The sequence below is a fragment of the Protopterus annectens genome, chromosome 4.part0 (assembly GCF_019279795.1).
Source record: "Protopterus annectens isolate FY-2018-M chromosome 4.part0, PAN1.0, whole genome shotgun sequence".
NCBI classification, from domain to species: Eukaryota; Metazoa; Chordata; order Ceratodontiformes; family Protopteridae; genus Protopterus; species Protopterus annectens.
In genome coordinates, this window is record NC_056733.1 from 912,524,305 (window position 1) to 912,539,217 (window position 14,913).

Sequence of the window (14,913 nt, forward strand, 5' to 3'; positions counted from 1 at the left end):
AAAGTATTTGCAGAGAACCAAGCTGCAGCTTTTAAAATACTTAGAGAATCCAACCCTTTCCAAAAAGCCACAGATGAAACCAAGACCCTGGGTAGAGTGGGCAGTGACCCAGTTGAGAATAGTTTTGGTATGGTGAGTATAGCAAAAGGGAAGACTTGCACAACCATTTAGAAATGGTCACAGAAATAAAGGACAACCTTTGTCCATTTACTTTCACAAGAAATTAACTGATCCGAAGATCTGAAAAAAATTTGTTGCGTCGAGAGCACCAAAGTTGAGACATCGAAGGTATAGGACATCATTACTCTCACTTTTAGCTTCAGGAAAGAAACTTGAAAGATGGATAGCTTAAACTCTGATACCGCATTGAGAACTAGTCCTTTTACACCTAAAGAAACGATGCCCCTATGTAAAATGAGATGGGGTTGACTCACCATAAGAGCTTGCAACTCAGCCTTCTTTCAGAGGTAAGCGATAAGTACAACCTCAAATCAGCCATGTTAGCTGGCTCAAATGGAGCAACTGTTAGCTTCTCTAACAAAATTAAGATCTCAGAAACAGAGCACCAGTTTTCTTGGAGACCTTTTATGCAAAACCCCTTTCAAAAACATTTTGACATATGACTGCACCAAAAGAGGTTCTATGGGCAGACATACTGAAATGGCAAATTAACTTTGATAAAAGAATAATTAAGGGCATAGAACATTAACTCTCATACTGTGAAACCAGAAAACTAGCCCTGAACTGCTGCTGGTTATATTGTACCACTTGCTAATGTATGATTTTCTAGCAGCAGGCCTTCTTGCCTCAGTATCTGTTGTATGTACTCAGTAAACTGGCGCCTAAACAGAATTAAGACCCTATCATCCAGGCAGTCAACTGAAGTTGACTGATGTCAGGGTGTATCAAACACCTGTTCATGTGCGAGTAGTCTGAGGAAGCTTGTGGTAATTGCCTCTGGTCATTTCCTAAAGAGGGGAAAGTAGAGTTGTGCCCACTTACAATTGTAGATGGGAGATGTTCCAGTGCTGTCCTTGGGTCTTCCTGTCATGAAGGAGCCTGCAACCAGCCTGAATTTCAGAGTCTTAGCATTACTCCAAGCAGACAGATGCTCAACAGCCAACATCCAGATATAAGGGTATAAGGGCGGCCATCGGCAGCATCTTTACTTCTTTAAGCCAAAAAAAGCAGTTTGATGCCAGAGAACAGCACATCCCCAGCTATCTGGTTTTGGTTTAGAATGCAATGGAGTAAGAAATGCAAATACACCTGGGATGAGCCAGAGGGATTATATGTAGAAACAGTTCCACAGATGCCCCCCTACAGGGGTAATAAGGTGGGAATATGCACAAAGTACAGTTGTGTACCCTTACCATAAATGTAGATGTTAGAGTGTCTTCACTGTTGCAGTCATGACTGTAGGGTTCTCCCCTACTGGCAGGCAGTCCTCGGTCGGCCAGAATCCCAAAGTCTGGGTCCGGAGTCGGCTGCTCAGCCATGCTCCCTGACGTCAGAGCGCCAGGAGTACAAAGCTGACAGCCGACGCCATGTTCTCCAGTTTTTCTTGCCCCAGATGTCAGGTGTTCCAAAATGAGTAAGATCCCATACCCTTTGCAAATACACCTCAGAAGAAGGGTGAAGGGATCCACACAAAAGGAAAACTAAGAGGGGACAGGAGGGAGGGTAACCCAGACTGCAACAGTGAAGACACTCGAACATCTACATTTATGGTAAGTGTACACAACTGTACTATGTTCATCGTGTTTCACTGTTGCAGTCATGACTGTAGGGTTGAATCCCAAAGCAGAATAAAAAGGGAGGTGGTCAAAGTAGAGGGGGTGGCTAAAAGGCCCTGCAAGACTGCAGAAGCAAAGCCTGCCCTAGTCTTAGAGTAGAGAGGTAGATTGTAGTGCTTAGAAAAAGTATGCACTGAACTCCAAGTTGCAGCTTCCAAAATGTCTTTGGTAGGAACTCCCCTGAGGAAGGCAGCTGAAGTGGCAGCAGCTCTGGTAGAGTGAGCCCTTATACTCCCTGGGATTTGCTTTCCATGGTGTGAATAACAAAATCTGATTCCATGAGCAATCCATTTTGAAATGGTCCGTTTTGAAATGGCTTTACCTTGGGAACTTGAAGCATAAGAAACAATTGTTCTGATTTCCTGATGTCCTTGGTTCTGTCCAGGTAAAAAACGTAGTTGTGTGTGTACATCCAAGGAATGCAAGATCCTTTCCCCCTTATTTTGAGGACTGGGGAAAAAGTTGGCAAGTGAATAGTTTTGATTTAAAGCCACTTTGGAAACCACCTTAGGCATGAAAGTAGGATTAGTCCTTAAAGACACCCTCTCTTGATGGAAAATAATATAAGGTTAGACAGCCATGAGAGCTTGTAACTCTCAAACTCTCCTGGCAGAGGTCAGAGCCAACAGGATGGCTGTCTTCCAAGATAAAAACTTGATGTCAGATGTGGCAGCAGGCTCAAAAGGAGGTAAGGTGAGTTTTTCCAGAACATAGTTTCATAGTATAGTACTAGGCTATCTGCCCTGGGGCATTTGTAAGCCTAGCCATAGTGATGTGGCTTTTGCCACCCCATGAAATGGTACAAAAATTAACAGAAGAAATCTATAATACTGTGCCTCTGTCTAGTAGTGACACAATGAAGGTCCCCTTATAGAATAGAATTAGTTTACTGTGCCCCTGTACAGCAGTGACACAGATGTGACCCCTGGGGTAAACTTACGATCTCCCATCCACTCATCAAGATTTCTCTTGAAGAGAGTCAGTGAGGGCCTCTGCCCAATACGAACTGGGATCCTGTTCCAAAGCATGGGAAGCCTCTGGGTTCTGAATCTATCCCTCTTGCATGTCCTATTCATACTTGTGCCGAGGTTTAAGTCTTTAGCTCTCATGGTCCTGATGGATTTGGATTTTTTGAGGTGGAGCATGTCCATCAGATCCTGATTGGACATGGCCTTGTACGTCAGGCAGAGATCACCTCTGAGCAGGCGGTATGCTACTGAATAGAGCTGAAGTTTCTTTAGTCTGGCAGAATAAGACATATGTTGGAGACCCTTGATCCTTTTGGTGAGGTACTTTTGTGGTATCTCCAGCTGTTGCAAATGCCGGGTGAGGTACATACCAAATGGGGCATTGTACTCAATCATGGGTCTGATGGAGGAATATAGGGGTACAATGACATCCTTGGATCTGGATGTGAATCCCTTCATGATGAGGTGTGCAAGGTAGAATGTTTTTCTAACCACTTTGGCAACGTGGGTGTCAAATGAGAGGTCGCTGTCGACTTGGGTCCCTAGGTCTCCGATTACTTTTTCCGTATTCAGTGGGTTGCTGTCTGATAATTTGTGGGTACTTTGTTTTTTCCCCAAAGGGGATGACTATACATTTTTTGGCATTTAGTTTAAGGCCGTGACTACGGCACCAGTTGTCCGTTTCAGTGAGGCCTTTTTGTGTGTGTCTGCTGGTGTATCAACTATGGTGCCTAGTTTGCAGTCATCTGCGAACTTTGTCAGCCACAGCCCTCCCATGTTTGCTTTAACATCTGAGAAATAAATGCCGAACAAGAGGGGTCCCAGGACAGATCCCTGTGGGACACCACTTGTGATTGGCTTTGAGTCTGACACTGCTCCAGCGATTTTAACTTTATGGGTTCTGTCCTTTAGCCAGTTTGCAACCCATCTAGTGACATAAGGGTTTACTTTAAAGCTGTTTAGCTTATTTATGATGCCTGAGTGAGGTATTGTGTCGAAGGCCTTAGCCAAGTCCAGGTATGCTGTATGGACTGCTTTGCCCTCATCAATGGCTCTAGTGACTGTTTCGAAAAAGTCAACCAGGTTTAAAAGGCAGGATCTGCCCTTTACAAAGCCGAACAGGGTGGGGTCAAGTGTCTGTAGGTCCCCTATGTCTCTGTTTATGAGTTCCATAATGATTCTTTCCATAGCTTTGCAGACCAGGCTAGTTAAGCTTATGGGGCGGTAGTTTCCAGGGTCTGTAGAGGCACCCCCCTTGTGGAGTGGGACCACTGTTGCTGTACGCCAGTGTTTAGGTACATATCCTGAAGTAAGGCTAAGGTTAAATAGCATTATGTGTGGGTTTAGCTCCTCTTGGAGTTCACGTAACACACACCCCGGGATACCGTCAGGTCCCATTGATGCTGTGTTTTTTGCTTTGTTTAGGGCGGTTCTCACTTGGACATCTGAGATGACAGGGAGGTTACATTCAGCTGGGATAAGTATTTCTTCTTTTGGGGGTGAAGGAGGGGAGAAATTTGCACTGAACCTGTCAGCCAGAATGTTAGCAATATCTGTGGGTTCAGTGTATTTTTTGTTGTTGTGAACCAACTCTGAGCATATCGGAGGGTTTCCGCCCAGGTTTCTAACATAGCTGAAGAAGGCTTTGTGGTTATCTATAGTGTCCTTAGCGATTTTTCTCTCAAAGTTTGCCATGGATGTTTTTATGAGAACGTAGTTTTCTGCTAATGTTGATCAGAGATGTCTTCCCTTCATGGGATTTCGCTCTGATGTGCAGTAGCTTCCTTCTTTTGTTATACAATTTGTTTATGGCTGAGGTCCACCAGACAGGACACTTACATTTGTTAGAGAGGGACTTGGATTTGTTTGGGATTGCATGATCCATGCATTCTTGGAGATGTCCATAGAAAGCATTTGTGAAGGATTCGGCATTGTGGGATGTGGTATCCACTGGCACAGTGGGCTTAAAGGATACCATCTCAGTCTTAAGAAGAGTGAAGTCTGCTTTTGAGAAGTTTTTCACTGTGGTCGTTTGTGCTGGGGTGGAGGTGGGATATGTATATCCAGGGTGATTAGTTTGTGGTCAGATCTCACTAGTGAGGGGTATACTTCCAGTGTGGAGCATTTTGTCCCCATGTTTGTGATGATCAGGTCTAGTATATTATCTCCCCTAGTGGGAGAGGTGACTAGTTGTTCCAGTGCATTTGAATTTATGAATTCCAGGAACCTTTGGGCTAGGGTATTAGGGCTAGAATAATGTACCCAATCTATGTTTGGGTAGTTGAAGTCTCCCAGTATGATGGTATTTTGATACATTCATATCCTCCAATGTCTTCAGGAAGGCTGAGTAGGGTTCTTGAGATTTGGAGGGTGGTCTGTAACATGCTACCAGTTGTATAGCAGTTTTGCCTATGGTTAGTTGCACCTGTATGGTCTCTGATGCTTCATGTGTTGCTACTAACCTGGAGGTGTGGGTGTCCTTTATGAATATGGACACTCCCCCCTCCCTTTGTGGTTTGGCCCGGGTTTTGGGGCTGAAAAGCATGATACGAGGTATAGCCTGGTAGCGCTGGGGTGCTCTCAGGAGCCTTGAACCAGGTTTCAGTTACTGCACAGACGTCGATGTTCTCCATGCTGAGGAGTGCATCAAGTGCCTGCATCTTGAGATTTAGACTTCTGGCGTTGAGCAGCATTACCCTTAGTTTTTTTCCATTTTTGTTTTCTAAGGAGGTGGGTTTGTCTTTTGAGCCTTGCCTAAAAAGGCACTATGGGGGTGGCAAGAGCCTTAGCCAATATCCAGAAGCCCAGTGGTGACAGGTGTAAGGCATCGCTTAAGCAGCGTGGCTTGTCCAACATATCATCCCAGGCAGACAGACATTGGATCCTTAGAATGACACCAGTACTTGAGCCAATTGTTAAAGCTGATCATCTTGTCTTTGTATTGTGGTATCATTCTTGGTGAGGGCAAGATGCTGCTCAGGGTCAGGGTCAGGGTCATACCAGCCTGGGCTACATAATCGGAGAGCACCTCTATGTCTCTTTTCATGTAGTCCAGGGAGGTACGTCTCAGGTCATTCACACCAGCATGGACAATGACAGAGTCATATTTGTACTTGCTTTGGAGTGACCTGAGTGCGTGTGTTATGTGGCGGATCCTAGCTCCCGATAGCTCACAGTCACCTTCTCCTTGTTCAGCCTGGTCAGTGGGACATCAGTGTGTCTTACTATGGAGTCACCTATTACTAGTGTATCAGGCAAGGTGTTTCGCCTTAAGGGCTGCGATTGGTCGACCCACTGATTTATTGAAGTATGTGTTGCATGTGTTTTGTTTTGAGGTGGTGGATTTTTGGATGTCTGCTTTGGGAGCCTCTGCTGTTTTGGTAAGTTTTTTATTAGAGCCTCAGAGTATTGTCCTTGTGTTTTTATGTGTTTGGTTTGCAGTTGTGGTAGGTCTATGTGGGACTGGGATTGTTGTGTGTGTGGTTGCCATCTCCTCCTGTCTGGTCATGCCAGCCCTGAGTTGAGAGAGTTCAGCCTCCAGTTTGGCTATATAGTTGCATCTCTCATGTATTTGTGTTTGTTGGGAGGAGGAGAGGGTTGTCTGTGTACATGAGACAATTGTAGCATTGTCTCAAGATACCCAGATTGACTAGCTGAACTGGAGACGCCAGTAATCTACCACTCGACATGCTAGAACAGTATAAGGGAGTGGTATACCTTTAAGGGAAGTGGATATTCACAGGGGTGGTAAGTCGATGTAGTGCTTTACTTAGTACGAGAGTGCTTACTTAGTAGAGAATTATTGAGAACAAGTGCTAGGCTTATAATACAGTGAGTAGTCTGGTTATACTAAGAGTAGAGCTTCCTTGAGGGAAAATTTGAAGAGCAGACTTGGCGGAGCCAGAAAAAGTTTAACCGGCGCTATGCGCACGACCGCGCAAACGCGGATTTTAAATAGTGAACTACAAAAGAGCTAGAAATGGTCCAAAACAACCAATTACTACAGCTTCTTGTGCTGAGGTCACTTCCCCCAAGGACAGGTAGGCTGCTCAAGGCTCCCCACTCCCACTGGTGAGCAAAGAAACTTCCTTCTATCCAAGTAAGGTAATGGACAACACAGGAACTACACATAGTTGAGATCCCAGGCAGGAATGGGTGGAGATCTAGGGGGCCTTAAGTTCTTAGCTCCTCTGAGAAACTGTCTCATGAGCTGGTGGGAAAAAATAGGAGGGTCTGTATTATAATGAGCAGAAATAACAGAGGCATGCATCTTTATGGAAGAAAGAGAGACCCTTATGTAAGAGGTCTGTCAGGTAAAGTAAAATCAGAGGAATGTCAGGAATAAGAGGGTCCGAATCCTGAGCCTGCATCCAGGTGCAAAATCTTTTCCATTTTCCTGCATAAGATTTTCTAGTGCTAGGCAGTCTGGCTTCTAAAATGACATCCATAACCTGCTTGGGAAGGAGAGAATGAATTATAGACCCTGGATTAACCAGGCCGCCAGGTTGAGAGTTTTGACATGGGAGTGCAGAACCTGACCCTGGTGTTGGGACAGAAGGTTCGGAGTCTGTGGTAAAACCCAAGGGGGCTCCAGAGAAAGGTTTTTCATTGTTTGGTACCAAAACTGTCGAGGCCAATTTGGGGCCAGCAAAATTATCTTGGGCTTGTCCTGTTTGATCTTTAAGAACACCCGTGGAAGAAGAGGTAGAAGCGGGAAGGCATACCCAGAGAGGTTTCTCCAACTGAATGACAGTGCATCCACTTTCCAAGCTAGTTCGTGGAATGTCCTGGTGCAAAAAATCTGTAGATGATGATTGAGGTGGGATGCAAAGAGGTCTATGTGAGGACATCCCCAGACTGCTGTAATCTTGAATATTTCGGTGTCCAGCATCCATTCATGTGGGTCCGACAGGTTTCTGCTCAGACTGCCAGGAAGTTTTGCTTCCCTGGTAGAAACTGAGCTTGAAGTTCCAATTTGCAAGCTAGAGCTGTGTTCCATAGATTCATGGCTAGTCTGCAAAGGGGATAGGAATGTGATCCCCCTTGCTTATGTACCACATAACTGTGGTGTCTGTCTATCAGTAGTTGCCCTGGTTGTAGAATATTCCTGAAGGCCAATAGAGCGTTCTGAACGGCTAGCATTTCCTTTAATTGATATGCAGGTGCTTCTGATCCTTTGTCCAAAGGCCCTGCAGACAGTTGCCCTGCAAATGGGCTCCCCATGCATAATCTGAGGTGTCCGTGGTTAGTATCCGACTGGCTGGAGGCAGACTGAAGGGTTTCCCTTTGTTTAGAGTACATGCCTTGGACCACCAAAGGAATTCCTTTTGAAGACAAGGAATGACGGTGATCTGTATGTCTAAACTGTGGCAATGCTGAGACCATACACTTTTTAGGTACCACTATTTTCCTCATATGTAGTCTTGCATATGGTACGAGAAGGATGCAGGAGGCCATGTAACCCAAAGCCTGCAGGAATTTCCTTGCAGATAGCGGAGTTAATGTTGCCAAGGTTTTGAAAGTTGAAGCCAGCTGTAATTGTTTTTCTTATGTCAGAAATGCCATCTGGGTTGCTGTGTTTAGAAGAGCACCCAGAAAAGTTATCTGTTGCGAGGGTGTCAAATTTGACTGTTTACAGTGAATCCCAGGAACTTGAGAAGTTTCTGAACAAATTCTAGATGCTGGAGTAAGACATCCTTGCTGTCTGCCTGAATAAGACAATCGTCCAGATAAGGGTAAATTTGAATTCCCTTGAGTCTGCAATAAGCTACTACTGGAGCCAGGCACTTTAAGACCCTGGGCACAGTAAACAATCCAAAGGGCAGCGTAGAGAATCGACAATGCCTCGATCCGGCCTTGAACCGGAGGTATTTTCTGCACTTCTGCCTGATGGGAATGTCTAAATAAGCCTCCTTTAAATCCAAAGTTACTATCCATGCATTTTTGGTCAGCATTGGGAGTAGCTGCTGTAGAGTAAGCATCTTGAATTTTGGTATTTCGAGAAAAGTGTTTAAGACTGACAGATCCAGAATGGGTCTCCATGAATTTTGCTTTCTGGGGACTAGAAAGAGCATAGAGTAAACACCTTGTCCCATTTCTGAAAGTGGAACCAGTTCTATGGCTTTCATAGCCAAGAGGGCTTCCACCTGGTTTAAGGCCTCTAACCATTGATGTTTTGGTAGATCTGGCCATCCGCTTGGTCTTGGTAGGGTATGAAAATGGAATTTGTAACCTCTGGAAACCACATCCAGAACCCACTTGTCTTGGGTTATACGAGTCCAATTTAGGTGAAAAATTGAAAGTTTTCCTCCGAGGGGGGCTTCCAGGCAAGAAGTTCCTGCAGCCCAACAGAGGGAGTCATTGAGCCTGTTTTCTATGAGCTTGCGGCCTGTCCTCTCCTCCCCTAGGGGTGGAAGCAGTCCACTGTCTTGGTCTATAAGAGGCTTGCGTTTGAGGCCTTCCTCTGGAGCGTCTGTATCGACACCTCTGAGGCCTGTCTGAATTGGGAAAGGACCAATTTTTTGTAGGCTAATTCCTACTAAATCTGGGTGGCTGTACTTGTAAAAAATCCTTAACCGTTTGCATGGATTTTGCCTTGTCCTCCATCTTTATCACCTCTTCAGCCTTAGATCCAAACAAGACATTATGCTGAACAGGAGCATCCAATAACTTGGCTTTTACTTGATCTGGCAAGTTTTGTTCATTTAACCAAGCATGCCTTCTAATGACTGTACCAGAGGCAGCAGCCCTACAAGAAGCCTCTAAGGCATAAAATCCACAGTGTAAACCATGCTTTCCAACTTGTTCAGTGGCATGCATTAAGTCATGTAATTCCTTATCTGCACGGGCGGAAATGGAAGTTAGCTTTTGTTTCAAAACAGACAGAAGAAATTGCTGGTATTTCAGCATATGAAATTGACAGTTTGAAGTCCTTATAGATAAAGTAGCTTAAGTCTACACTTTTTTGCCCCATCTTTCTAAAGATCTGGAATCCTTCTCAGTGGGAATGGGGTTTTTAGCAGAAGAGGCCTTAACCCCCTTAGGGCCCTGAGAAATGTTTTCAGGATCAGCAGTAGGGTTCTTGTATAAAAACTGGTGGGAATCAGGAACCCTATATCTGTCTGGCTTAACAGGAGCTGGAGGAAAAGAGTCAGGAGTTAAGTTAGCCTCCGAAAAAGCATCATCCACAATATCCAAAATAGGAGGAATAGCCAGGGGACTATGTTGGGGAAGAAGAAAATCCCTTAGTCTTTTCTTAGATTCAGAGTACTCCTGTCCTTCCCAGTGAAAATGTTCCCTCATTTCATGCAAAGTTTCCCCAAAAGAGAAATCCTCAGGGGGAGAAGCTGAAGGAATGGATTCCTCAGCATCAGAATCCTCATAAGGAGGGAAAGAATATTCCTGGTCAGAAGAAACTGAAGAAACAGAAGCCTGATCAGAGGAGTCATAATACACTTCCTGCCTTGGCCTTTTATCTGGAGGGGGATGTGAACCCCTAATCATAGTAAGTCCTCCGCCATCTTAAGTAACTGTTTGAGACTTGGGTGCTGGATCAGAAGAGGCCTGGACTGCAGTCTTTGATTTGGAAGGAGTCTTTGCCTTTGTCTTTGCCTTTATTAGAAGCTGAATAGGCCTGAAAACTCCTTCGGAAGCCGGTACCTGCACAGCGGCTCCAGACTCATCCGAAGGAGCATTGTCCGAAGGTCCTGCAACAGAAATATTCAAAGGCCTAGTTGGCTCCTCGTGAGAGTCCGTTTCAGCCATCGGTTCCGAAATGGCTGACGACAGGGGCTGCAAAAGCGCCTCACTGACGGCCGAACCTGAAGCTGGCTCTGCTTGTACAACATAGTCTGATTTGGACCTCGGAGGCCTGTCTTTATCCTTGCGTCGTTTGTGAACTCCGGTAGCTGAAACCGTATCCGACGACATATTGTAATTAAAACGCCTACCGGAGTAATGAAATGCAAAATCGTACCTTCGTTTAATCGTACGTTGATTGAATCTAGCACAACAGACAACTAGTTAAGTCGTGGTCAGGGCCTAAGCAAGGAATACAGTAAGAATGAAAATCCTTATGAGGTATTTGCTTCCCACATGAAATACAATTAACTTTTTCTGACATCGGACTGGAGCAAGAAAAAATTACTTGGCTTTGAGTAGGAGAAGAAACTCCTAAAGCTACTCAAAGGGGACAGGAGATTAGTGTAGATTTAAGGAATGTTTTGTAGGATGGCATATGCAAACCCTGCCCTGGAGACCTGTCCTAAGTTAGTATTTAGTAAAGGTGTGAAAAGAATTCCAAGTGGCTGCCTCTAGGATTTTTTTGAGTGGGAATCCCTTTAAGGAAAGCAACTGTTAGCTTTTTCTGACACCGGTTAGAGCAAGAAAAATGAATCCTCAACAGGGTACTTAGCTTTTGGAGACTTCAGGTTTGAAACTCGAAAAATGAAAATTTCAGGAAGCGGCTGACCACACTTGCGAAATGCTTCTGCTTCGGGCTCCCACGCGGCAAGAAAAGCTGATGTAATAGCGTCTGCTGCAGGTTTTATACCCATGATGACCTGATGCCATGGAAGAGGCAACAGCATCCGATGCAGAAATCTGAAGACTCTGGTACTCGGGCCAACTGAGGGCTACCTGCAGGCAGATAACCAAAGTGTGATGACTGCGACAGTGAAACACGAACATCTACACAAAATAGAACCAAAAAGGAAGAGCTGTATACTAGTACAAAACACTGCAGTATGAATGTGACCCCTACTGCAGGGTTCACGTCTCAATATAAATGTGAGCATACAAAGTACAAACAGTAATGCCGCGATAGTATCACACAGGGATCAACTGTAAACATTTTGCCAATTCTTCCATAACTGATTAAGCTCTCCCAATATAATACACAACTTAACTTTCTGTATCTACAGATGTTTCACCCACAATTCCCAACAGCTGGGCAACTATCCAAATCAGCAGCTGTTCCAATACTTGTGGAATCTAAGGAAAACTCAGACCACCAGGCTAAAAAAAGCAGCTTTTAATCGCCTGCTGAGTTTCTCTTTGATTTGCTTCGTTTACTACAATAGACCTTTGGTGCCTTAGTATCTGGAGTTTCTTCCTTTATACTTGTGGAATCCTACACTTCCCATAGCTAAATGACTACTCAGCAAATGACCAGTCATTCCACTAGTTGTGGATAACTGTGCCTACTAACGCAACTTGATTTGTTATAATCAAAGCAATGTGCTGCCCAATGTAATGAACCCATGGAGAATTAGATGCACAAGACAGCACCCCAAGTTTCTGGCCACACCAACACTGCACTGCATAACCAGACTTGGCTGCTTTGTGGACCTGCCCCCCAGGTGATCCTAACATTCTCAAGCCAGTGGGCCCATCCTAAAAAAGTACACAGTCTTGAAACACCATACTCACCACCTGCTGCACAAACTCCCAATTCACCAAGATATCTGGATCAGAAAAGTGCACACTGTAGTCCTGGTCTTCAGATACAACAAACTGACAGCTGCAAGGCAAGAAGCAGCATTTAGTGTGCAGAAAATCAACTGGAAGTACAAAAGTACAGCAAAATCAGACAAGGGCTGCAAGACTACCAACGCTCCTGATGTTCTTGTTAGAATACACTCCTGTACACAACTGCAAACTCTTCCACATACACTACTTTAAAATACACTAGCTTTTGAACCGCAGAAATGCGATACTGGCACGAAGTACCATCAAACCTTGAAAAACTCATTAAGGTGTACGGTGGTTTCACTTCTGCAGACTCAAAACAGTTTAAGGAACTCTGACACTGACTTGTAATGAATCACAATTCTTACTGCTAGGCAGACTATAGAATATATTTACCCTCCAGTGCAGTGCAATACCACAAAACAATTACAAAGCAGTAACAGTTTTAAGGCACTCCCAATACCAAATAGCACAGTAGCTTTAATCATCTCTATATGGATGGATAAGTCTTTGCACACCCAACCAAAAGATCAGAACAAATGGGAGAGGAGCTAAAACCAAATACTGCTTAGCAAGAAACTTGAAGGCTAATCCCCACACCCTCTCCAAAAATACATTCCCAAACTATGCCAACATGCTCAGAGCCTGCACTCAGTACCCCTATGCACTGCTCTCAGTGAATGTGATATCAACCATAGGTATCTTGTCACAAACATGATCTTTCCAGAGTGTCAAAAGGTCCTTTAGCTGAAAACGCTGATAAGGCTTGCTCTCTTGCTAACATTTAAACCACAGAGAAACACCCTTTAAGATGGCCTGCTGGTAAAACGGCAAGATGCCCAGGTGTATTAACTGGATGCTCAAGGCAACTAATGCTCCAGTTGCTTAAGGATCAGCTAAACATGTGGGCTCAAGAGCAGAGGCCTGCTCAATTCCCAGTGTGGGGTGCGACAACAGCAAGCTCATGCCCCAGGGTTATCCTCTTGCAAAGGATACCACAAAAAGAAAAAAAAAACAGGGATAGGGAGTGCAGACATATCAGCTTCCACCAATATGTGAAATCAAGGAAAATTAAAAATCCATCACAGTAGTAAAGGCTGTGAAAAGACCGATGGCACTTAAACAGCAGTGGCTCTCTCCCGTACCCTGGCCAAATTTCAGATTCCCTCCATCTAACAGTGATTAAGAGTCCAAAAAGGATATACATGGTTACCAAATGAAGTGCACCCCTTGGGTCTACTCCCACACCCTTAATCCCTCTCCTTCAATTCACTGGCACACGAAGTATGAGTCTACCCCCCCAACACACTTATTCAGTTCACAAGTACTACACATCTATACCCTGAACACGCCTAGATTCATGCTGCACAACATCAATCTTTCATTTAAATTCATACCTACAGAGTTTAATTTAGCAGATTAAAGTTGCATGTCTTTTTATAACCTGCAATCTTATTTCACTTTAACACTGTACTAACTCTGAGGCTCTACCCAAAAAATTAACGCTGCGTTACACAAGCCACCACCTATACTCTGACATACTGCATGTCTGGGCCACCCATAATGTCAAAACCCTGCTGTCCCTCTAATAGGTGGGTGGTAAAACCTAACTGATGACAGACCTCAAAGAAAGCAGTACATTACCAACCATAATACAATGATGTGCTTTCTGTCATGCAGTAGCTTTGAGGAAAATGGTACCCCCACTTGGTACAAGTTTTATCCTCTACTGTGGCAAACGGAAAATCCTTTTAGAAGACTGCTATTCCCACAGATGTTCTTGCCTCCATTACTACCTGTAGCACGTCCTCAGAGTAAAGGTGGATGAATGGAATTACAGGCCTATCATTCAGGCTGAGGCTCAGCACTTCTGATGAATGAGCGAACCTTTTGCTGTGCAAGTCCATCCTGTGGGTAACTTGTGGTCACTGCTCTTGGCTAGATGAAAGACAGAACCAATGCTATGTGGACCAAAAGATGGACACCAACATCTTTGGACCGTCTTCCTGGATATTCAGGAAAACAGTCAAGAAGAGTGGATGAGAGGAAAAGTATATGGGAACTTTCCTTTCCACTGAAAAGAAAAGTTCTGGTATAATAGTCTGAGCCGTTTGTTTAGAGTGGACGCTAAAAGATCTGGGGAGTTCTCCACTAAAACAGTCTGAAGACAGACCTCAGTTCAGTAACCAGTAACAGGGGTCTGCCTTGGATCGCTCAAGTAGTCTGCCATTAAATTGTGTACTGATAGAATGTATATAACCTAGAGAAAAAGACTGATGAATTGCAAGTTCTCAGGCTATCAAAGCAAGTCTGTACTGGAAGTAGAACTCTGCCCCCCACCCCACCCCCCACGTCTGATATGCCACATGAAAGTGGTACTGTGTTAGAATTTGAAATGGTCCTTGGTTCCATAAATGAAGAGCTTGAAGGGTGAAGATCAGAAATTCTCAGACCCACTCTTGTTTGGACTGCCTTACCTGTGAAGCCTTTTGAACAGTCATTCCTTTTGAGCAGTCATTCCAATGCAAAACATGACGCATCTGTTGGGGAGATGGGACAAGAAAAGGAACTTCGACTGTCACCTGATCAATCCATCAAAACAATTCTGTCATTACAAAATGCAACAGGGACTGGGAGAGAGGATGAAAGTGTTGAGCCAATACTGATGTGAGGTAACACTA

At 44.4% G+C, this 14,913-nt stretch overlaps 1 protein-coding gene across 1 annotated transcript in view; it reads right to left on the reverse strand.

Moving 5' to 3' along the window:
* Positions 1-14,913, reverse strand: part of RNF10 (ring finger protein 10) — a 2,146,785-nt gene that overhangs the window by 1,811,250 nt on the left and 320,622 nt on the right. The window contains exon 4 of the mRNA XM_044069816.1: positions 12,194-12,284. Coding sequence (XP_043925751.1) covers positions 12,194-12,284 — 91 coding nt within the window. The remainder of the gene's footprint in view (positions 1-12,193; positions 12,285-14,913) is intronic.